Source organism: Triplophysa rosa, linkage group LG17 (genome assembly GCF_024868665.1).
Source record: "Triplophysa rosa linkage group LG17, Trosa_1v2, whole genome shotgun sequence".
Taxonomy (NCBI): Eukaryota; Metazoa; Chordata; class Actinopteri; order Cypriniformes; family Nemacheilidae; genus Triplophysa; species Triplophysa rosa.
The window spans coordinates 17,497,285-17,522,680 of NC_079906.1; the positions used below are offsets into that span (position 1 = coordinate 17,497,285).

General features: G+C 38.9%; 2 protein-coding genes across 3 annotated transcripts in view; both read right to left on the bottom strand.

Moving 5' to 3' along the window:
- agbl4 (AGBL carboxypeptidase 4) overlaps positions 1-25,396 on the bottom strand; it is a 287,406-nt gene that overhangs the window by 57,428 nt on the left and 204,582 nt on the right. The window lies entirely within an intron of this gene.
- On the bottom strand, positions 1,402-23,830 carry bend5 (BEN domain containing 5). Its single transcript, XM_057357637.1, has 6 exons — positions 23,459-23,830; positions 20,619-20,740; positions 19,260-19,635; positions 18,433-18,581; positions 14,773-14,986; positions 1,402-14,170 (listed from the first exon to the last, which is right to left on the bottom strand). The coding sequence occupies exons 1-6, from the start codon at positions 23,625-23,627 to the stop codon at positions 13,974-13,976; spliced, it is 1,227 nt and encodes a 408-aa protein (XP_057213620.1). The 5' UTR covers positions 23,628-23,830; the 3' UTR covers positions 1,402-13,973.

Here is a 25,396-nt window from a genome sequence, read left to right on the forward strand (position 1 = left end):
GTCGGCAGCTCCTGGTGAACTAAAACATTAATATGACAACTAATGTCACCATTTGAAGGATACGATTTAACAAGCACTTTTAAAGGAGACTGTCTGGCCAGCGCAAGAGAAAGAAAGAAAGACGGTGTGAGAAAAAATAGAAACACTGACATGAATACTAAGCAGCGTTGATGATTAGAAGTGTTGCTCTGAACAGCCATGTGACAGTGACATTGGCCGTCAATGTCAGACGGCTGCGGCACGCCACGGCGAAGAGCTCGATTTTGAGACATAATTAGCTTAAACATTCCCAGTATGAAAAATTCATGATAGCTTTGGATTTTTTAATTGCGAGAGCATTCTACGTTAATCGAAGTCATTTAGAGCGGCCTTCTGCCTGACACGCGGAGCAGAGGAAAATAAATCAGACGTCTGGCTTTCTCAGCATGTTAACCCGTTTCTTCGGCAGAGAGCTGTTTATTATAATAGGGTCCGATCTGACACGGTTCCGGTCCGTACGGATCAATCATACTCTGTCAGAGTAACAGCAGAGCGGGCCTTCAAAACCGTTCGTATTGAGTCGCTGTGGAAACTGCTCTCTGTGCTTTCAGGAGATAAAGATCTTGTTTCAGGTCGTGATTAATAAATTAAGGAATAGTTCGCCAAGAATATATTTAATTTTATATATATTTATTGAGCATACAAACTTGTATGCTCTTTCTTCCATAAATAACACAAAAGCTGATTTTTTTAAGAGTTTCACAGATCTTGTAATACGGCAAATCTTATAGGCTCCATTTTTATTCCCAAGTACATTTTTAAACATCTATTATTAATAAGAGTGTTTTTACTTTGGAAAAAACGTCACTACATTTTAAATCATATATCATACGTTTTACTATTTTTTTTATCTTTTATTACTTAATATCTTTTATTCAAGTATTTTTACTTTTAAAAGTGGGAGGGTACACAATTTTTAATGTACTTAAATACTGTACTTGAGGTAAAAAACACGGAATTTTTTTATGAAATGTAGTGGAAAGTATGATATGTGCTTTTTAAAAAACACTCTCTTAAAGCATAGATAATTGAAAAACGTACCCGTGTAAACATACTAAAAGGGATAGTTCAACCAAAATTATAATTGTCATAAATTACTCAACCTCAAGTTGTTCCAAACCTGTATTCAATTTATTTGTTCTAATGAACACAAAAAGATATTTGGAAGAATGTTAGCAACCGACAGTTCTGAGACACCATTGACTACCATAGTAGGAAAAATAATTGTGGACATTTTGAGGATTTTGGGAAAGCAACTACTACTATGCTAGTCAATGGTGCGTCAGAACTGTCGGTTGCTTATATTCTTCCAAATATTTTCTTGGTGTTTAACCAAACAAAGAAATGTATACAGATTAAGGAACAACTAGAGGGTGAGTAATTCATGTCTTTTTAAGTACTGTTCACCTCTACCAAAAACATTAAATCATTATCATTAAAGAAATCTTTACAACATCTGATACATTCAAAGTCTTTGTAAAGCCATGTCTTGTATGTTGACTAAACCTAAAAGGCATTAAAATATTTTTTTAACAAACTACATATAGATTCTTCAGTTAGTTTTGAAAAGATATGAAAGTTAGTACATAAAGAATGTTCATTTCTGGTATACTATTCATTTAATATGACTAACCTTCTTGGGCCATTTGATTGACATGTTTAACTTCAACAACAACTGAAAGCAGAATTAATTAAATAGAACCTCAAAGCTCAACACTATAAAAGCACAGGAAGGAATCACTGTGCACATAAAAAAATGAACATTCTGAGATTTGTCCTTGTCTCTTTCTCCTCATCTCGATCTTATATATTGTTCAGCGTTTTTCAGGTCGAGGGCCGGACCGAATCAATGTCCACGCATCAATATATCAAAGCTATAAAAACTATTTAGCCAGAGCGAGATCGCATCCATTGATTAGTTCCTGCGCTATGGAGAACCGGGTGTGCATAGGTTAATAGCATTTACAGAGGAACGTACGACCTTCCTTTCCAAATAATGGTCACAAACACAAGACCAGCAAAGAGATGGCAAATAAACAGCGAAAATCTAATACACCACTGCTTCAACATTTCGTCTGTGGTGACATAAAAAATAAATTGATCATTCCGAGTGTTTGAAGGAACTTTGGATTTTGGTTGCCGAAAATGTCAACCGGACGAGGACACGTTTCAAGGGGGCTTTCAACTGGAAAACTACATTTCATTCCCTCGGGGCTTTTATGTTCATGTTTCATGTATATCAAAAAGCAGGAGCGCGTGTGCGCGCGGGCTGTCACTGATATTCTGCCTCATGCTTCATTGTATTAAATGCTCTGCTGGTTTTAACGCACACAGAGACCTGACTACTCTTGCAAAACTCACCGGTTAATTATCGCATGTGGAATTCTAAACATCTGCCTGAAAGTTCTATTCATCTTTACATATACTTTCAATTCCATCACTGCGGTCCCCCCTCCGGTGACAGCGTTTGTCCCACCAGCCGCCCAATCACACACCCCCGCTGCTAAAGGATGACGATCGCAGTGCCGAGCCACAGGTAAAGGATGATGCGCGACGAACTGGTGCTGACTGCAGCGTCTCTGTGACAGCGCATCAATGAAGGCCGTGATGGACGTCCGACTGGAAGCGGGGCCTGATTAAAGTGCCTCGCGCCCAGTATGCGTCTGCCACCCGTCCCCGCTCTCCTGTCACCACCGCTGGATACAATGAAATACCGCTCAGGGTCATCGGGGTTTGCGGTGATGTGACAACGAGCACATTTCACAAGTGCCACTCAGAGCCTCTCGTAGGCCCCGCCCTCACGCATCTCCTGTGCTATCTCACTTCATCTCAAAGTTACTAATCTATGGAACTCGGGGGCTCACAAGGACTGAAACGGCAAGTGCTAATGCTGTCTAGGAACTTAACAGGAGGTCTTTTTAAACTGGAAAACTAAGTATTTTAAGAGCAAACTTATAAACTTTAACAATGCATAGGCCTATGTATGCAAATGAAACAAAAGCATTTCATGTTTGCTACACTAAGTGCTTAAAGGGATAGTCTGTCATTATTAATCAACCCTCGTGTCATTCAAAACCTTTATATGAGAAATGTCTCAGTGGTCCATACAATGGAAGTCAATTCGTGCCAATATTGTTGGTGAACCAATGATCTTAGATCTTTTCCTGCAGAAGAAAGTAAGTCATACAGGTTTGGAATGACATGAGTGACAGAATTTTCATTTTTGGGTGAACTATCCCTTTAATTTACTTTAGATGGCATTCTGTTATCATCTTGGCAATAACAGTAATTTTACATTTCAAATCCAATTTGTTGCAAAAATGTCTTCAAAGTAAAAATGTCCACAAGAGTCAATAGTCTTGCATTATAAAATATATCCATCTATTCAGTCTAGCAGGGGGCTGGAGCTTATCCCAGCATTTTAGGCCACAAGCAGGTTACACCCAGGGATTATGAAACATTACTTCAGTGTGTGCTCAGATTTATAAAACATACTGTATAGTAGTAGGTCATCCAAGTAATTCATAATGAACGGTGAACAATATACATATTTCATGTACAATACTATACAATGCAAGGTTTGAACATGAGACTTATAACATACCTTCCGTAATGACAGTCAAACTACGTATAAAACAAATGTATATTAAAACAAATACTGAAATGACTAATGCACCTGTACTAGACCTGCTTTCCTCATAAATGCCTGTCCACTCGCTATGAACAGTCTGAAATCTTGACACTGAGAGTTGGTCTCACTCTCCTCTAGCAGGTGAAAAATCCAATGCAATAAAATACAGGGAATTGAAGCAAGTCTCTCAGCGGTGAACACGCGTCCCTGCACACGCAGGCCCTGACGCCCAGCTCAATCCATCATTACTACACTAAATCATCTCTGTGTCAATACCACCACTGCAAAATATTACAGCCATGTGGATTCTGTTATTGTTAATGACATTCAGCAGTCCCCTTGGGCTGGCAGAGAGAGGGGAGGGAGAGAAAGACTGCATAGGTAGGCAATAACATTTGCCAAAGAAGTGCTTAGCAGCTTGAAAAGAGCAGCGCAGAGGATGTCTTCAATACTAAAGAAAGACTACAGACTTTTATCTGCATGACGGATAATTGCGAGTCGTTTGGTTGAAAATGATTTAAAGATCTTCACCACAAAAGAGATGCTCAGGATTTCTGAAAAAACGAAATTGGGAAAAATTCCAAAAGTTTCCGGAAAGCTCCCCATCAGCCGATTTCATTTCCAGCTCCGTCATTTGGGTATAATTGCTCATTTAATATTAGAATAGATTTTTGACATTCTCATTTATTACAGGAGCTCAATGCAACCTGAACTTCAGAGGATGTGTGTGTGTGGTCTGATATCAGTCTCACGCCTCAATAACTCAGACTGGGCGTGCGCTTATCTATCTTTGACACCCAGATCAATCTTGCTTTTAATCCTCAACCCATTCTCAGTCTTTCTCACCTCAACTTCGCACATCAAACAAAAACATCACACCACATCCCTTGCGGATGTACATCTGTGTGTCTAGGCGAGTCAAGGACGAAGAATTGGACTGGCATTGAGGGTTGCCTTCCAATATAGATATACTTGTTTAACTGTAAAACATTGTACTTATTAAGGATTTGAAAGCGAGAAAAAGCAGAATGTTGCAGCTACATCACATACATCTACCGTATACTGCAAAGGAAGCCTAAGATAGCCTTAAAGCTGGTATCCCAGTCTGGTTAAACTGGTGATCAGCTTGTTTAGCTGGTCGGCAAGTTGGTCATTTTAGCCGGATTATATGAAACCACCCAGGTAAAAAAACATGATGATTTAAGTGTACGCAACTGAGCTATTTCGAGACACCATGAAAAGTACAAAAACATTATTTTTAGTATATTAAGTACAAAATTAATGTTTGACCATAGAGCACATTAAAGTGATAGTTCACCCCAAAATGAAAATTCTGTCATGATTTACTCGCCCTCTTGTCATATCAAACCTGTATGACTTTCTTCTGAAAAAAACAAGATATTTTGAAGATTTTGACTCGCATTGGTGTTGTGTCTATATATAATTAAAGTGAATGGGTACCGCCAATGTATCTTTATTTGTATTCTGCAGAAGAAAGTCACACAGCTTTGAAATGACAAGAGGATGACAGAATATTCATTTTTGGGTGAACTATCACTAAGTACATTATGAAGTGTACTTAAAGTGTACTAAGTGCACTTTTTTTGACTTGGGCAGCTACAAGTCCAGTCAGATCAGCCTTTATATACTTTAAAGAGTACATTCCTCGAGATCATAAAAAATACATTTGATGAAGTGTTTAATTTTGCCGTGTTTGAATGTAAGCAATCTGCCAAATTGTAAATCCGAAGGTGAACGAATAACAAAGTTATTAGCTTATAAAAAAGGTAATCGACTCTGAATCACGCGAACAAGTCATGACCTGTCCGAATCTTTAACCACAATGTACCTACGTCACTAGAAAAAATCCCCGCCTAGGACTGCGAAAATTTAACTCTCTCCTCCCCAAACACTGTACTAGCTCGTTCGTGACGTGTGCATCATGTCTAAGAGAAGCTGTGTTCTATGTAGTGAAACTAAGTCAGTCTTATTTTCACTACCAAAGGAAGAACTTCTGAGGAAAAAATGGTTACTATTTATTTTTCAAACGACACCAAAGGAGTATAAACCGAACGTTTTACTTTGCGCGCGTCATTTTACAGAAGATTGCTTCATCAATCTTGGCGCCTTTACTGCAGGATACATTAAACGTCTTTCCTTAAAAGATGTTGCAATACCAACTTTATTTGGACCTGTAAGCTCCACCGAATCACAACCTGTAAGTGTGACTCTTTATTTTTGTCTTTACTTAAAATTAAATTTGTGTGACGTTATCTCATGTCTGTGTTTAGCTAACGTTACCGTTATTTTTGGGGTTGTTACTGTTTGTTTACCTAACGTTAGCTATAAACTCGTTGCGCTAATGTAAGTGTTCAACCATATTAACTCGCAAAGTCTTTATTTCAAGAACTGCGTGGTGTACTATAGTTATAATAACATCTGAAGATACGAACACCGTACACTGTATGCCGTGATAACTAACTGTTACAAGAGAAGTGTCTAAAACAGTCCTTTTTCTTACTGGCATCTGTATAAGGATTAAAGAATGATTCGTCAGACTCGGGCTCGAACTGGTAAGGTAAAATCGACGCCATCTCTCTCTATACACTGTTAATATCCAACCACCTGCAAACCGTAATACAGTAGCAATGATAGGCGGTAGTGGTGGGCGGATCGATCCTGAAGTATCGATACTTTCGATACTGAGGTTGTATCGAAAAGGATCGATCCTAACATAAAAATATCGATACTAATGTGTTTTTAGTTTTTACTACTGATTTTATTTATTTACTAATGTAGCTAATAATTGTATAATGAAGAAAAACTATTTCCCATACACCTAGTTTTGCACACGTTGCTCCTCCCTGCCATGCTGTGTTTTGTAGTCCGCTATCACGTGACTCAGCAGCGCCAAGCGCAATCACGCAGACGCTGCTGCAGCCAGCGAAAAGAAGAGGAGCATCGTGTGGAGTTTTATCACCTCGGTGAATAAAAACACTGCGAACTGCGATGTATGGCAGTGGGCCTTTGGGGGTAAAAAGCCAAAGATTGAAAGTACTTTATTGTTTGAGACACAAAGTAAATAAAGTGCATAATAGTGTGCACTTTGTTTATAAATTCACTTAAAAAAGTGTAGTGCAAGGGAAACATGTTAATTTGTTCTATTATTTTGTCTAAACATAACACTGAACAAGGAAAAGCAGTTTTAAAATCTTTGTTCTCGAGTAATAATTTTGTGCACTTTTGTGTACTGGGATAACGAGAAATTGTTTTGTTATATATCGTTTTTCTGTTCTGTTAATCTGTTATTGTTACTATTTTCCAGTAATAATTTGGTGCAAAGTTCATGTTTGCAAATTCGATTACAGGAATAAATAACTAAATAAATTGATTTATTTGGTTTAAATGATGTCCAGTGTTTTAACATCTACATGATTAATTAGCCTACAGGCACATTAAGAGCACAAATCACAAAATATTTTAGTGGTCATGAAAATGTATTCAGATTTAGCATATTAATGATGCATTCATCTGATAAATCATGACATTTCATTTACAGGAAAGTAAATGTAAGTTCAAGTGAATGCTTTTTAAAAGTAAAAAGTATTGGTATCGGTATCGAAATCGGCAATACTGGCCCTGCATTTACTTGGTATCGGATCGATACTAAATTTTACAGTATCGCCCACCACTAATAGGCGGTCCATTTGCGACACATGCTGAACGCGTTTGACCAATCACAGCAGACTAGACCATTTGACCAATCACAGCAGACTAGACCATCTGACCAATCACAGCAGACTACACTATCTGACCAATCAGATCAAACTACGCTGGCGGAAAGGCGGAGATTACACAGATGAAACGCGGAACGAATCATTTGAGAGTCAGTCAAGAAGTAAGGTAATAAAAACTGCTTATTATTACGAAATAATAGTATTTTTACATCATGTATGTACATAAACTTGTTGTCGGACACTCCATAAACCAAAATAAGCCCTTAAAAATATTGAGGAATGTACTCTTTAAATCAAATAGCAAAATACAAGCAATGGCCTGCTTGTCCATTCACTTTAATCCACATATATGCTTTAAAAACCTATAAATTCAAGAAAACCTTTTCTATGGAAAAGAAAACAACAGCTCGATGAGAGTTTTTTGTTTGTAGAATAAAAGCCTGAATTTATTCTGTTGATCTGTACATTAAACAAGAAAACTCATACTGCAGCACGCACACGCTCATACACACATGTACACGCACACGACCAGCTGCGCACAGGTGAGGAGTGCAACTGGTTCGCGTTTTGTTTTGTTTTTCTTTTCGTTGTGTTTCTAACCTTGTTTTTATGGTTCAAGTCCCCATGGAGGTCGACGTGAGGTGCGGTGAGGCCGAGTTTAGCTGAAACAAAGTTCAGCCTAAAAACACAGTATGAATACAAGTGTCCTTTTAGTCCAGACTTGGGCTTAATCTGTGTGCAGACATAATTCATGAGAAACAAGAATCATCGTAAATAGCACAATGTATTAATATATCCTGCTCACAACAGTCCAGGGTCAACGGTACTCCCCTCATTTACACCGTGGTAAAGCCAGTATTACCAGTATGTGACCATATATAAAAAACCACAGACCTGAAAGAGAGCATGTTTCACAGTTATTTTATGCCACATTGTCCATCAACGTCTTTCCAAAAATACTGATTAATACATATTTTACATACATACGTGTATGTGTATATGCATATATATATATATATATATATATATATATATATATACATATACATATATATTATCAGATATTTATTCAGCAGCAAGAATGAAGGAGATGAATGAGACATGACAAAGAGAAAACGTAAAATAAAAATGTTCGGATTAAAATGCAAAACGGTCAATTCTGGTCTTGAGGTCAGTTTACAAAGCCTATGACACACCTGCCTCCTATGACATAAAATCATTGAAACAACTGGTGTTTGCTGACCAATAACACAATTGTGTTTAGTACTCACATAATATCCTACTGAATAAACAGTTAAAACAAAACATGCTACTGATTGTATTCTTGTGGACGTACAAATTCACGTTCGGCTGAACGTCGATCACTCAACGCACCCGCACTTCTGAGTAGCTATAAAACAGTTCTCGTAAAACTGAAAATCAAGAGACTTTTTTCAAACAGGTTTTAACAACAACAAAAAAGCATCTTTGGGAGGGAACCACTTTGGTAAGTTAAGAAAACCCTCAACAATACTGCACAATATCACCACCGCCACCACCCTAAACCGACTACTGTGTTAGTCGCACTGTTATTCCACTTTCACATTTCTGCTGAGGACCACACTGCAGTCAACTGCCCAGTAATATTTAGGTAGATGGTACAGGTGATCTAGATTTACTCCAGCATTACATTACAGATAGGGTGTGACATGCTTAATATCTCATCTGTTGATCTAAGTATGTGAGGTAATTGGTTAGAGGTATGTTTTATTTGAAATTAACTAAAAAATGTCCTTGGTGTAATTTGTTTTTATTTGATGTATGATTCAAATTGTTGCTATTAAATGAACAGATCACTAGTTTTGCAAATGCAATGCAGAGCAGGTGTTAGAAAATTAGCACCACCTGAGGTAAATAACAGATTAAGAGAACCCTATGTCTGCTAGTAGCACCATCAAGATAAAAACACTGTAGAGCTCCTTCTACCACAAAACTGACGCTGACAGAACATCAGCATAAACGGGTGTTTGGGAAGTAAAAATATGAAATGTTAAGTATTCTGTACTGAGCGATAGAAATGTCTGAATGAAAACGAGGTACAAGGATTGTGAGACTGCCCTTAGAACGACGCACACACTTAGACAACAATGAGCAGCAATGAGGTAGGACAGTGAAACAACATGCTTGTTTTCAGACTAAGAACAACCTGAACGTTTTATTTGTATCAAAAATACATTTTTTACTTTCACTAGAGGATAATATTGTGAATAAATACATAGCTTTAAATGTATTCCAAACCTTTCAAATCATGAAATTTGGAAAAAAGTGAAAGGTGGCGGCAATAAGAAGTTGTGGTTCTTGCTAAAGTGGAGTACTGGGCAGTTTCAGAATTGCTATGGCATGTGGGCGGGTCCTCAGCATTTGATTGACAATCTCAGCATGTAGGTTAGTGAAGCAGCGTTGCTAACTAATTTTCCCCCAAGAACTTGCTCCCCCTGCTTTTTTGGCATTAAAAAATAACTAACAAAGAAAAAAAAGGTTTAAAGAAAAGAAATATTCATTATTTAATCTGAACATTATAGCCATAATAGCCCACACACACCATTAAAAAAAACATTATCCTGACAGTGACAACTTGTAAAATCAAGAAACATTTTAAGCAAAAATAAATTCTGGCTGTTTATTTCGTTTTGTGTTTAGCTTAGATAACTCTGGAAACGGTAGCAATGGCCTTTTTTGTGCAAGACCGATCACATAATGTCCATGCTGAGACTCCACTTATTTTTAACAAAACAACCCCACAGACCAACACATTCAGATTCAGAATGAAAACGCACATGACAAAACATGTCTTGGCCAACATGCCAAGAACAACAAATATATATTGATCCCTCTTGCGCTTTGCCCTGGTCCTGCCATTTCCACAAGCACAGGCCAGCTCACAGCTAAGCACCGCTATTACAAAGCCACTCAAACGCATAGGCCACCAACCTGCAGAGATTCACAGAAATACTGCCTCTGAGAGTTATTGGATCACTTTTGTAGCCTATAAATACTGAAATGATTATATTTCCAAGTCTGACGGGATACACTGGTTTCATCTGAACTAAAGATACTTAAAACTAATTTTCCTTGGATCTGAATGCTGCTGTGGCAAAATTCAGTCTCTGCACAGCAGCGAGACAAAAAGCAAAATAAGTAACGCTTTAGTCTTTTTCAAGGCAACGATTCCACAAACCTCAACACAAAATTATGACCACATGGATAATGTCTGGCTAGCATTCACCCTTGGCACACTTAAAGCTGTCATTTTCCAGTACACCCGCACTGTACGTAAGCCCATTATGAAACATCAAATATTCAATAAGCATATCACACAATACAGGAAATATCTACAGAAAAAAAATGAAGAAGAGAAAGACATTCAGTGGAACAAAAGAACCTCATTACAATCTGTCCTCTCGTGTAATTACCTTGACATATTGGAGGTACATTGCTGTATGAAGGGATAAGAGGAATAACTTTCACAGCTCAAGAGAATGAAAAAAAACAAAAACAAATGGCTGCTAAACCACGAGTGAAAGGTAGAAAACTGATTGATGGATTATGTTTCTGCAAAGACAAAGCAAAGACAGGCATGCGCAAAAAACCACTGGCTTGATATGGAAAGGACTGGGGCCAAGTAAAGAAAAAAAATATCTTGATCATCAAATGTCATCATTGTGCAAGATTAAAGTAGTTACATTTTGATGCAAGGTAACTGAAAAGAATAAAAGAAATCAGAATTGATGAAATCAAATATTAATTAAACGATTAAAATAATAAACTGTTCAAAATGGGCTGGAAAAAAAGATCACAGAACAACATCAAACAGGATTTATAAAGATAAGTATAATCTTCATTGAAGACTGTTCCTCATTTATTCTGATGTTTTTTTCCGAGTTAACTCTCGAGACACAATGACTTAATAATTAGAAAAATTTACATTTAAGCATTTGGCAGACCATTCCATAAAAGCAACTCATTTTATCAACTTTCCTTTGTGAAATATAACAACTTAAATCTTGCTTGATGTCTTGATATTCATTTTTTTACCAGGCCCTAATCGTCTTCTGTAACCAGAATTGTTTAAACAACTATTGTTATATTTTAATGTTGACTCTCGTGTTTTTTTGCTTGGTTCTGAAGTCAACAGCAATGGATTTTTATAAGATTAAAGTGCTACGTTGTAAAAGATGGACAATGACTTCCTCTGAACGGAAAGGCGGGCAATGACTGCCTCTCAACGGAAATGATTCCAAATGAAATGAGATAGTCTGTAACAAATGACTCACAGTGAGGTGAAATTCATAAACTGAAGTTCTTCAAGCGCTGATATACCTGCGGTAAAAATCCATGATGGGATCAGTTTAAGTGATATGGGTTTCTGTCATTACAGAGGATGTAATCGTGAAGTGCCCTGCAATATTTAAAAAAACGTCGAGTACCCAGAATCTAAGATAATATTGAAACACCACATATACACTGTAAAAAGTAGAAATGATTAGAAACTATATATGAACCAGCAAAGATAAAGACAGAATTACAATATTATTAGACTCTCTTTTCGAACCAGGAGCTTTAGTGAGATAAGGTGCAACCTGGATGCAATTAATAAAACGTCCAAAAAGATAGAACATTTTCCAAATATACACTGAAATTTCCACCCCACAAATGTAATCGAAAATAAAATCCAACAAAATAAACCAAAACCAGAGAGTGGGCTGGCGTGGCATCTGTGGTTAATTCACAGTTATGGCATCACAAGGGAACCTGAATCTGCAGGAGGGGTCTTTGTTTTGTTTTCGTTACGCCAAGCCACACAAACAGTTTGCGATATAATGGAAAAAAAGGGTACACTAAGGGGAGACAAATGACTCAAGTGTGGAAAGCATGGCTCACTTTAAGTTGTCACAATATCTTATTTTCTCCCCTAAAGAGTGTGCCCTCTACAGGTGGGCTGAAGCAGACATCCTGCTGTTCGTCTGATCCGGAGGAAGAGGTTAATGTTTGTAATACAGAGCGCTGCTGACAGTTTTACCCCACATCAACACGCGGCGCCTGGCGTCTCTCCACTCACACACCAAAGTGCAGTTAAAGCAATATCAGCTCATATTACAATCACAGCTTGCTATAAAACGGAGAACACAGTTCCCAATGATTGCCAGCTGGAAAAAAGGCCTTGCAGCCCAGCTCGGATTTCCACTTACCCTCGGTCCCAAGTGCAATTTATGGCTGGTAAAAGGTCTTGGGTGGTCACCATCTTAGCATATCCGATAATACAATAACTAATTGATCAAAACTAGTTCATTAAAATTAAATTGGTTGTTCCTTTCCGTTTGCATATTTTCTGTTGGACGATATTTATTATTGTCAGGTATGTGGATAGTTGAAAAATATACCATACACGTGTTCTATGGTGTGACACAGCAACATTTTTTTTAATTAAGTTAATAGTATATTATTTTATGTTATTAATATTTATAATATAAAACAGCATAAGAGAGATTTACCAGTTTTTTTCTAAATGGCTGTCACACCATAGGACACATTAACGGTTTATTCGTCAACTACCCCTGTGCTGTTTTTGTATACAAGAGATTATCACAAGTTAATAGAAATTTGTACATTTCTGTTTTCAAGTCATGTTGTGTTCACCGTTTCCAAATGAATTAAACGTCATAATTACGACATTTGAACTTCCCAGAAGGACCCGAAGACCCCGAATTGCCTTAAGATATGCAAACAAAACACCGTAAACATCCTGATAAACCTGTATTGATAAAAACAAAAACACCCAAATCCGTTCACCTTTTGGATATTGCTTATATCCAAAAAAATCTCTGAGGACCACTGTTTAGCATGATTGGCTACATGCACCCTCTCCAACAACTATCAAGAACAAGAACAGACCATCAGTAGTCATCTCAGGAAAGCAATTAACGGGAGCAATTGGGCCTGGATTGATTAATTAAATCAATCGCTCATTAAGACAACGCAGGGTGTGACCCTGTTTAAAAGTGCAACTCTATGTTAAGTACCTTTAGCAGATGGTCCCTCTGAAGTGACCCACCTCCTCTACGACTCCGAATCTAAGCCAGCATTTGCGACGCCCTACAAACATCCTCCAAAAACAAGACTTCGGAAGGAAATCCATTCTTTTCCACTTTAATACATTAGAACATGTTCTGACACAGAACACAAGCCGATGTGCCAAACACATTTTTCCTCGAACACGATTTAAAGGATCGCTCCTGTCTAACATGTGTAATATCCAACCCACCCCAAAATTCCCCAATCAAGCTTACAAAACCATGCCCCACCCAGCCCGATTCGCTCACAGAATGCACGCCAGAATGCTAATGCAGTGTGGGGAGAGGTAAAGCTGTCAGACAGGCCTGAATCAAGGAATACGGAGTAAAAAGAGGTCAAGGTTGTGGGAGGGCATCTGTGAAAATCTCAATTGGCAGCGCCAGTGATTATGTGCACCTTCTCCACCAGATGTCCTTGAGGAGTAGAATGAGCTATGGTGACAACTTGGAAACCCCCTACAGGCCGTCGTAGGGAAAGTTTTCCATCTTCACTGTCTGTTGGATGAGTAGCTTGGACTCTCGTCGTTCCTCGTTCTTGATGGATTTGTTGATATCCATAATCTTTTCGCAGATGTATTTGTTCACTTTGGATAATCGCTGGGTGATCTCCGCGCTGTCGGCCGTTTCTTGAGACACGCGGTCATACAGACACTCTGGAATGAAACATTTGGTTAGACATTTGTCAAGATAAACAAACAATAAAAACACATTGAAAGTATTCGGTGTGCAACAGAGATTTTAAAAAACACCTTTTCTAAGCACGAACAAAATCAATAATTTTTATATTATTCATTTTATAATTATACATTATAAATAATATTTTAAATGTCTTTCTCAACAGATTCATTTTGTACTACTGATATTGCACAAAAACATCATAAGATGACTGGTCAAATTATTAAGTTAAGTTGAAAAACTGTCAACAAAAAAAAAGCATAATAAATAAATAAATAATACTAATAACTGTTTACTATAGCTCTTGAAAACAATATTTACCCGAGAAATAAGAAAAAAATAATAAGTTTGATTTTTTTTTAAATTTGCCTTATATCACTTTTAAAATACACATAGGGCACAAGGGCATTTTCGTTTCTTCTGTGGTATCAGAATTGATATCATGAAATTTCACTAATACAAACCACAGAAACTTCTGCATTGTGACAATTATAACTATGTGAACATATAAGTCAAAACTCCCAAAAACCATTTAATCAATACAAAGTCAGGCCCTGTCTTTCAAAGCCAGTGTACGTACCTCTGACAATTTTGAGCTTGCTTGGAGATAGCGGTGGTTTAGGTAGGGCATCTTTCTTCTTCTTCGTAGCGACGCCGGTGACGCTGCGGTTCTTTAGGGTTTCTGTGCCCCAGATCATCACCGCCAGATTTTTGGTGAATTTCGAGTCTCCCTGTGTCCGTTGTAGCTGATGCCACTTCTCTTCCTCCACCCAAATACCTCCACCCAAGTGCACCTGCAGCAGATACACTCTTTTTTAAATATGCAGCATACACACACACACACACACACACATAAACATCATAGACAAGATTCTGCTTTCACCTTCCCTCACTTCAGCGTCATGTGGTCTATTCCCAGAAGTCCTGAGACAGTCTTTTCACTATCAATGGTAAAATGTTTGTGAAGGTTACGGTCAGGTGTACTGATTACAGCTTGTTAGCAAGAACAGTTGCATGTAATAATACATGTACCGGTTCACGTAACTGGAAAGTAGTGCCACTTTCCGTGTATCCGTAGAGGTTTGGATGTTTTACATGCATATATGTGCTTTGAAACACTCATCTTGAAAGTGTTTTTTTTTATTAAACGATTACAAAAAAGTCATGACATCACACCACAAGAGCCCCACGTTTTCTCTCCATCCTCTGTGACGCCCCGACCGGCTCATAAACAAATTCAGCGGAGAGGCGTCCAGGATCATTAAGTGCAGTAATGCGTTTTGACAGATGCCAGACCAGAGTGTTGACTTTTAAGCCACGCTGTGGAGGACACCGCCCAACAAGCCATCAGGATGGATTGATGGGCAGCTGCTGAGGTAATGTGCCTTCTGCTTTGTCACCCTGAGCAGTCTTCAGGCCGCTATCCAGCGGCTTTTCTCCAATGCGACTAACGTGCTTTAGGCCCTGGTCCAGTAGACAAGCTTTCCCCGCTCTTATCTTCGAGGAGATTTGCTTTTCTACCTGTCACTCAGCACAATTCCTGCGGTACGAATAATTAATACCGGATATGTGCGGTTCGTGTAAGGGCCTAATTTGCTTTTGTTCTTCACGCTTGAACTGAGAACCCTTTCAGCATGTAACACAAATTCCCCCCTGTCATGTGAGGCGGGTGGAGGAATGCAAAACGCAGACCCAATGTCTGCTAACAGGGCTCAAAATCACAGCAAGCGTTCTGGTTAAAAGGCCCTTTGAGACTGATGTGGAGGTGGGGGGGAATTTTGCTAGTCAATTAGATGAACGGCAGCACTGCAAAACATTGAAGGAATCACTGAATCGCTTTAACGCAAGGCACGTCGGTGAAATAACCAATAAGAGGCAAATATAGTTCAATTACAATCTACCTCTGATGGTCCATTTCTTTAATGTGGTGGGAGCATCTCATGTGAGTTAAAGGAAATGAGGATGCAGATGGGACACATAGAAAGAAACTAGCAGATAAATCTGTGGCGACTAAGGAGTGGCTCCTACTGTCAATTTCACAAGAAATGACGTTTGAAATTTTTGGGATGTTTACGAGTCAAGTCCAATTACAGAATGAGTTAAAAGCGTAGTTCACCAAAAAATAAAACTTCATCATTTACTTCCCTCACATCGCTCCTTACAAAAGAACATTTAAAGCTGAGATCCAAAACTGCTGCATCTACATCACAATCTCTGTTTGGAACGTCAAAATACAGATTACTATACATATCCTCACGTGAGTTGAAGTCAAATTATGTCAAACGGACGGCGAAATCATATGGATTGAAGCTTTGAGGAACACATCTGACTGGGTAGATTCAATACAACAGCGGTACATTATGACTCTTGTAAGGCTTGAAGGGATAGTTTACCCAAAAATGTAAATTATGTAATTTACCTCAAGTTAGTTCCAAACCTGTAAAATGTCTTTGTCCTATGAACACAAAAGATGATATTTTGAAGAATGTGGGAAACCATACAGTTCTGGGGCACCAATGACTACCATAACCGTTTTTCTTCCTACTATGGTAGTCAATAGTGCCTCAGAACTGTTCAGTTACACTCATTCTTCCACACATCTTTATGTTCAGCAAAACAATGTAATTTAAACAGGTTTGGAACCACTTGAGCTGGAGTAAATGAGAGAATTTTCATTTTGGGGTGAACTACCCCTTAAAAAGTGCCAAAGAGTGTCAGCAAAAAAAACATTTGCAGCTTTCTAAGCCTTTGCGCAAAAAAAATCTATATTTAAACAATTTCATTGTAAAATCTTCTTTGTACATCATTTATGTTGTTTACATGCATTTTGGCAAACGCTTTTTCTCAAAACAATGCAAGATGACTTGAGGCGTCATGGTAACAGTCATGATTTTACTATGAAACTGCTTAAATATACACTCACCTAAAGGATTATTAGGAACACCTGTTCAATTTCTCATTAATGCAATTATCTAATCAACCAATCACATGGCAGTTGCTTCAATGCATTTAGGGGTGTGGTCCTGGTCAAGACAATCTCCTGAACTCCAAACTGAATGTCAGAATGGGAAAGAAAGGTGATTTAAGCAATTTTGAGCGTGGCATGGTTGTTGGTGCCAGACGGGCCGGTCTGAGTATTTCACAATCTGCTCAGTTACTGGGATTTTCACGCACAACCATTTCTAGGGTTTACAAAGAATGGTGTGAAAAGGGAAAAACATCCAGTATGCGGCAGTCCTGTGGGCGAAAATGCCTTGTTGATGCTAGAGGTCAGAGGAGAATGGGCCGACTGATTCAAGCTGATAGAAGAGCAACTTTGACTGAAATAACCACTCGTTACAACCGAGGTATGCAGCAAAGCATTTGTGAAGCCACAACACGCACAACCTTGAGGCAGATGGGCTACAACAGCAGAAGACCCCACCGGGTACCACTCATCTCCACTACAAATAGGAAAAAGAGGCTACAATTTGCACGAGCTCACCAAAATTGGACAGTTGAAGACTGGAAAAATGTTGCCTGGTCTGATGAGTCTCGATTTCTGTTGAGACATTCAAATGGTAGAGTCAGAATTTGGCGTAAACAGAATGAGAACATGGATCCATCATGCCTTGTTACCACTGTGCAGGCTGGTGGTGGTGGTGTAATGGTGTGGGGGATGTTTTCTTGGCACACTTTAGGCCCCTTAGTGCCAATTGGGCATCGTTTAAATGCCACGGCCTACCTGAGCATTGTTTCTGACCATGTCCATCCCTTTATGACCACCATGTACCCATCCTCTAATGGCTACTTCCAGCAGGATAATGCACCATGTCACAAAGCTCGAATCATTTCAAATTGGTTTCTTGAACATGACAATGAGTTCACTGTACTAGAATGGCCCCCACAGTCACCAGATCTCAACCCGATAGAACATCTTTGGGATGTGGTGGAACGGGAGCTTCGTGCCCTGGATGTGCATCCCACAAATCTCCATCAACTGCAAGATGCTATCCTATCAATATGGGCCAACATTTCTAAAGAATGCTTTCAGCACCTTGTTGAATCAATGCCACGTAGAATTAAGGCAGTTCTGAAGGCGAAAGGGGGTCAAACACCGTATTAGTATGGTGTTCCTAATAATCCTTTAGGTGAGTGTATATTTTTCTGAATCCACTGAAGGAAAAAAGGTCATTTTTTCAAGTCTTTCTCTAACTTTTCAATTTTGGGTGTTCTTTCGAGAAACAATTAAAACACATACTTTTCCATCATTGAAGGTGTAGACGGTCTTAGGTGACGGGGAGTGGTTGGAGCTAGTGTTGGCCTCCTTTGGACACGCCTCCTGTGGTTCACTGATTGGCTCCACCACCTCTGCTCTGATTGTCTGTGTACCATTGTCATGCATCGGCTCTGTATGAAGCAAAGCAAATCGTTGACCAAACATGAGTAAAGCACCATTTAACAAGAAAAAAATAAACCAACGAGTGACACAGTGTTAAAAGCAGTTGTTCGGACTTTCTAATGACGGATTTTAATTCGGTCCAGTGCGGCTGAGGCAAACCCTGGGATGCTCTGGTTGGACCGTTGCCTAAAACGTGGCTCCCCAGTGCCTTGAGACAACTGGGTTATTTATGCTCAGTAAGCTGGCTTGGTGGCTGTCCACACTAAGCTCTAATGTATCTGTTGAGTCTTAATATCGGTCAGTGCACTGTGCTGTTGACCCTAAAGAACGATGACCTGTCTAATCTTCCGCCTGTTCCCCTCCACAGCCTGTTCCCCACACACATGCAGCAGCTGGCCAGGACACTGACCCGAGAGCCCTGGACACTGTGTCCTCTTTAAGCGCACTGTGCCGTAGTCTTCATCCACTAAAGCTCAGAGCTACGTGAATTTATTAGTATACTAGTATGAAGTAAGAATAGATAACTTTAGACTTTAGCTGTACTAGGTTTTTTAGTGTCTAACGTTGACAAAAATGTATTGACAAGTGATCGCATTTTGATGAAAGGTCAAATAAATTATATTAAGTACATATGGCTTGTTCTGATTTTTTGGTCCTTAGCGCTGATTCACAAATCTAAAACCTACCACTGCCAAGTCTCATGAGCAGGACATCCTGCAGACGTCTATTAAAGTCACGCAGCTCCTTGACTTCGGTCAGCAGACTTCCATACTCCTTCAGTTTCTTGGCCTGCTGCAGCAGCTGTCTGCGCGTGCGCTCCAGTTCCTGCTGCAGACGTCGCATTTCCTCTTCCTGCTGTCTGTAGCTGTGCACCAGCTCCTCGTACAGCACGCGAGGCACAACTGCCTCGTCCTGCTCTTCCTCCTCCTCCTCATTTGTGAGTCTGTCCAGCTCTTCTCCCTCCACGCATGAGTTCACAGCGTTCCTCTCCAGTCGCGCCACCACCGCAGCCAGGCTCTTTGAAGAGTTTGAACTGGTCCGCTGCTGTTCCGGCGACTGGACCTGTATCAGAAAGTTTCATGCGTCATCCTCGACTAGTACAAATGGTGTATAAATACTTCTACTTTTTTATATGAGAGATGCTCAATCCTGGTGCAGAAAAATCTATGTTGCTCCAGAGTTTAGTTTCAGGGTAGATCTCAATCTGCTTAATACCAATGCAGTGGTAAAAATAAAAAAAAGAATAGCTTCTGATTTTCAGAAAACCAAATTGAAATTATTGTTAAATAAGCACTATTAAAAATATGTATATATTATAAGAGAAACTTCTGGATTGGGTCATAGAAAATTAGAGATTAAACCTGCCAATACAGAAAATATTAAAAGCAATAAACCTTTATGAGTAGATAAAGTGAACAAACCTAAAATGAATAAAACTGCAGCCAACTTGAAAGTATTTTTTATACAAAGTGATTAAGGTATAAACTACAACTGCATATTAACTGCATAAACTTAGTTCAACCAAAAATGACAATTCAGTTAACATTTAGTCACCCTCATATTTGGAAGAATGTTTGTAACCAAACAGTTCTGGGGCCCTATTTACTACCGTAGTACTTTTTTGTCCTACTATGGAAGTCAATAGTGCCCCAGAACTGTTTGGATACAAACATTCTTCCAAATATTTTCTTTTGTGTTCAACCGAACAAAAAACTTTATCCAAACTTTTAAAGTTTTAAACAACTTTAGGGTGAGTAAATGATTACAGAATTTTCATTTTTGGGTGAACTATCCCTTTAACGGATAGACAGTTGAAAGTGGAAAAATGAGATAAGAACAAAAATATTTGAAAGAACCTCAAATACTTCTTTCCTTGCTTTGTTCGCCATATTAAAAACCCTTACTGTCAGTATGAATCCCTTATGGCCAAATCCTGACCTGTGCTAGAAATCCTAATCAGTAACAGCGTACAAATAGTAGCAAAAGGCCTTTAAATTTATTCTAGTTGCGCTCTATTCTCTTTAAAAAAGGTTGTCCAGACTTACCTTTTTATGTCTAAGGGGCATTCTCTCCTCCCCAACGTGATTCTCCACTGTGTTTCTGTTAGACATCTTGGGTATTTTCATCTTCTTTTGCATAATACTGTGCTCAAATTCCTCAATGCTTTCTAAAAGAAAGAAAGAAAGAAAGGAACAATGTCAGAAGTGCAAACAGTATTTCATCTCTGTACCCTGGATGATACAGTTAAAACAAGGACACGTCGGTAAAAAAGAACATTTTACGAGTTCTGCGGAAAAGTTTTGCTGTAACCTTGTAGAGACACAGATGACTAGCTATTGTTATAATAAACTATTAATGGAGCGTTTAACTTTGCAAAGCGACGTCGACAGAGCAGCATCAATATCGTTTTGACAGGCAGGGTCGTCACAGCTGTCAGCGTGTGATGCAGTGTTACAGAATCAAGGCTGCTTGAAGAAGGCAGAGCAGATATATTAAACATCCCTGCTGAAAACTAAAGAAACCATCACAGTTTGGTTATAAACGGAATTGCATTGGCCTTAATGGAAGCTATAATGGTCTCTGTGGGTCTCTACTGGTAATGTGTTGGAGGGATGTTATATGGAGGATGGCAACCAACAGAACACCATTAAATCCTACTGGAATAAGGACCAAAAACACATTAGAAAAATAATTTTGTAATGGCTTTAATGGTAAACAGCTAATGGCCCGTAATGGTTTTGTAATGGAAACCATTAAAACGTGTATCTTTTTTTCCAGAATGTGCCCATCTTCTTCCAACCCTGCTGAAAAAAACAATAGAACCCCAACAGAAACCATTACAGAAATTCTAATGGTTTACAATAAAATACCATTATGAACCATTAGCTTTTTCCATTAAAACCATTACAAAATGCCTTTTTGTAGTGTGTTTTGGGCATTATTCCAGTAGGATTTAACATCCCACCAATAGAATCCATCACATATCAGTAGAACCATTAACAGTTTCCATTTTATAAAACCATTATAACTTCTTTAATGGTTTCTATTGATTTTTTCAGCAGGGAATCTTTGCTGGAAAAACCCCTGCTCAAAACACAATAGAAAATGTAATGGATTTAATGGTTATAATAGGAAACTATAATAGTGTCTACTGGTATGTGATGGATTCTATTGTTGGGATGTTATCTGTCAGATGGGAACCATTAACCTACTGGAATAATGCCCAAAACCAAGGAATTTTGTAATGGTTTTTTAATGGTAAAGCTAATGGTTCTTAATGGAAACCATTAACCATTTATGTGATGGTTTCTATTGTTGTTTCAGCAGGGATGTCAACCAACAACTAAGATATGTAAAGTTAATAATAAATCTATTCATTTTTTACACGGGCCATGTGTGGCACATGAGACTTCATGTCTACCACAACAGATTGTACACTACTTAAATTCACGCAAACTGGTTTACCAGCTTAATAAAAAGACATTTGTTTCTAATGAGATCAGTGTTGTAAGAGAAGGTTAAAGTGATAATTCACCCAAAAAAATGTTCTGTCATCATTTACTCACCCCTAGATTGTTATAAATGTCTTTTTTCTGCTAAACACAAAGGAAGATTTTTGTAAGAATGTCAGTAACCAAACAGATCTCTTCCCCCATTTACTGCCATAAGAGGGAAAATAAATACCATGGGAGTCAATGGGGGATGAGATCGGTTTGGTCACTGACATTCTTCCAAATATCTTCCTTTGTGTTTAGCAGAAAAAAGAAAGACATACAGGTTTGGAACAATCTGAGGGTGAGCAAATGATTCCTTTTTTGGGTGAACTATCCCTTTAAGCCAGGCATGTAGATTAGTAAGGTATCTAAACAGTCCTGATTTAAGTGTGGCAGGAGTGAAAGTGTCTGGAGGTCTCCGCAGCCTGCGCCGAAGCAGGAAGTGACATGATCAACAAATCTGTCACAGCACTGATTTAAACGCCACATAACACTGTCATTCAAGGTGTGTGAGCTGGTTATATGCTGACACAAGGTCTCAAGCGAAGGACATAAAAACAAATGACACAAAACTATCATTACCTGGATAGCTAATATGATGAAAGTAATACTTAGCAGCTTGAGCTAAACCCAACTAACGTTAGCTGTTAAAATACAGATAAACTATTTAACGTTAAACCATTAAGACCACTATTTTATACGTGTCTCAGTTAAATTCGATTGTTATCAGTATTGTTATGATAACGTTATTTGCTATTTTACTTACATCCTCCGTCGATAGATAAGTGAAGGGTTAACGTTAGCAGTAAAAGCTAACGTTACCACAAACCTAGCATGCTGAGCTTTCTCATTTTACGCAAACGTCTCGTATTAAAATTATCCAGCCTTTATGAACTTATTTAAACACTACCACACAAGTCTCTCCTTCACCTTAACATACATTGCTCGGTTACGAGTAAAGAGAAAACAAATACAAGCCTCACTACCGCGGTATGCTAAAAACAATACATTAAATCTAGACATCTCCGTCTTTACCATCGACCACGGCATATTATGCATTTAATCTACAACACATGGCTTTAAACACCCCAAAACACGTGTTAAATCATGTTCATGCAGCCCAAATGAAATGATCTGATCGGTAACGCTATATTGACTAAATTTAACGAGTCATTAATATAACAATGCTTGACAGATGTCAGTGTTCATGTACATTCAAATACGAATATCTATGAAAACAGACAAATATAAAGTTGACATTTTAACTATCCGAGAGTGTACGAACAGATTAACTGTTAGGCAACATATGCCGTAACCACGCGTTAAACCCTATCGTTAATAAAAGCGGTTGCTGTTTTTGTTATGAATACGAAAAGAATAGCAAAACTCACCTGCCAGGGCGAGGATGTGTGCTTTTGCAGGCTGGCCTGTGCCTCTCAGCACCACATACACCTTCTGATCATCAAAATCTCTTTTGTGCAAAGGCTGGAAATCTTTCACGTCTGACACAGGTAACGCGCAGCACATGTCGTCTTCCAAGAAACGCACGAAAGCGTACATTATTTTTGCTCTTTGGTCCCTGCTCTTTGGGATAGGGCTTGGCAGCTTCCCTCAAAAAAGATTTTAAAAAACATATATAAACACAAAGAGGGGGAGACAGTGGATGAGGCCTCTGCGATCGACTGCTACTGTCTGGCTGGTGCGTCTAAGCGGAGGTGATGCACAGCGCCCCCTCATCGCTTTTAGAGACTTTACTGATCAAAACAGAAACCAGAGGTTTGTTTGGGGGTTCAAACAAAGTGCCATTCATATTGTGTTGTTGTTTGTTTTATAACAAAGTTGCTATTTATTGTAATTGAAAAATCTGGAATATAAAAATAAGCTATTATCAGTGTAGGCTGTAAAGGATTTGTAAGTAATTTCCCTGAAAAAGTAAGGGGTTACGTTTCTTCAGAAATGTAATTACAGTTACATACTGCATATACTTTCAGCAGTTAAAAATAATATTAAATTTAAAATCGCGGGGATGTTATATAAATTTAGAGGATATGAAAGTGCATTAGAAATGTGTTAGAAACCAGTTCAATTTATGGAAATCTACACTCACCTAAAGGATTATTAGGAACACCATACTAATACGGTGTTTGACCCCCTTTCGCCTTCAGAACTGCCTTAATTCTACGTGGCATTGATTCAACAAGGTGCTGAAAGCATTCTTTAGAAATGTTGGCCCATATTGATAGGATAGCATCTTGCAGTTGATGGAGATTTGTGGGATGCACATCCAGGGCACGAAGCTCCCGTTCCACCACATCCCAAAGATGTTCTATCGGGTTGAGATCTGGTGACTGTGGGGGCCATTCTAGTACAGTGAACTCATTGTCATGTTCAAGAAACCAATTTGAAATGATTCGAGCTTTGTGACATGGTGCATTATCCTGCTGGAAGTAGCCATTAGAGGATGGGTACATGGTGGTCATAAAGGGATGGACATGGTCAGAAACAATGCTCAGGTAGGCCGTGGCATTTAAACGATGCCCAATTGGCACTAAGGGGCCTAAAGTGTGCCAAGAAAACATCCCCCACACCATTACACCACCACCACCAGCCTGCACAGTGGTAACAAGGCATGATGGATCCATGTTCTCATTCTGTTTACGCCAAATTCTGACTCTACCATTTGAATGTCTCAACAGAAATCGAGACTCATCAGACCAGGCAACATTTTTCCAGTCTTCAACTGTCCAATTTTGGTGAGCTCGTGCAAATTGTAGCCTCTTTTTCCTATTTGTAGTGGAGATGAGTGGTACCCGGTGGGGTCTTCTGCTGTTGTAGCCCATCTGCCTCAAGGTTGTGCGTGTTGTGGCTTCACAAATGCTTTGCTGCATACCTCGGTTGTAACGAGTGGTTATTTCAGTCAAAGTTGCTCTTCTATCAGCTTGAATCAGTCGGCCCATTCTCCTCTGACCTCTAGCATCAACAAGGCATTTTCGCCCACAGGACTGCCGCATACTGGATGTTTTTCCCTTTTCACACCATTCTTTGTAAACCCTAGAAATGGTTGTGCGTGAAAATCCCAGTAACTGAGCAGATTGTGAAATACTCAGACCGGCCCGTCTGGCACCAACAACCATGCCACGCTCAAAATTGCTTAAATCACCTTTCTTTCCCATTCTGACATTCAGTTTGGAGTTCAGGAGATTGTCTTGACCAGGACCACACCCCTAAATGCATTGAAGCAACTGCCATGTGATTGGTTGATTAGATAATTGCATTAATGAGAAATTGAACAGGTGTTCCTAATAATCCTTTAGGCGAGTGTATATGAC

Excerpts from the sequence above, each read along its gene's own strand:
- bend5 (XM_057357637.1), bottom strand. The coding sequence starts at position 23,627 with ATGTACGCTTTCGTGCGTTTCTTGGAAGACGACATGTGCTGCGCGTTA. Across the intron at positions 19,636-20,618 it reads TGCCCCTTAGACATAAAAAG|GTCCAGTCGCCGGAACAGCA; the intron begins GTAAGTCTGGAC and ends TTTCTGATACAG. Across the intron at positions 14,171-14,772 it reads CAAGCTCAAAATTGTCAGAG|AGTGTCTGTATGACCGCGTG; the intron begins GTACGTACACTG and ends GTTTCATTCCAG.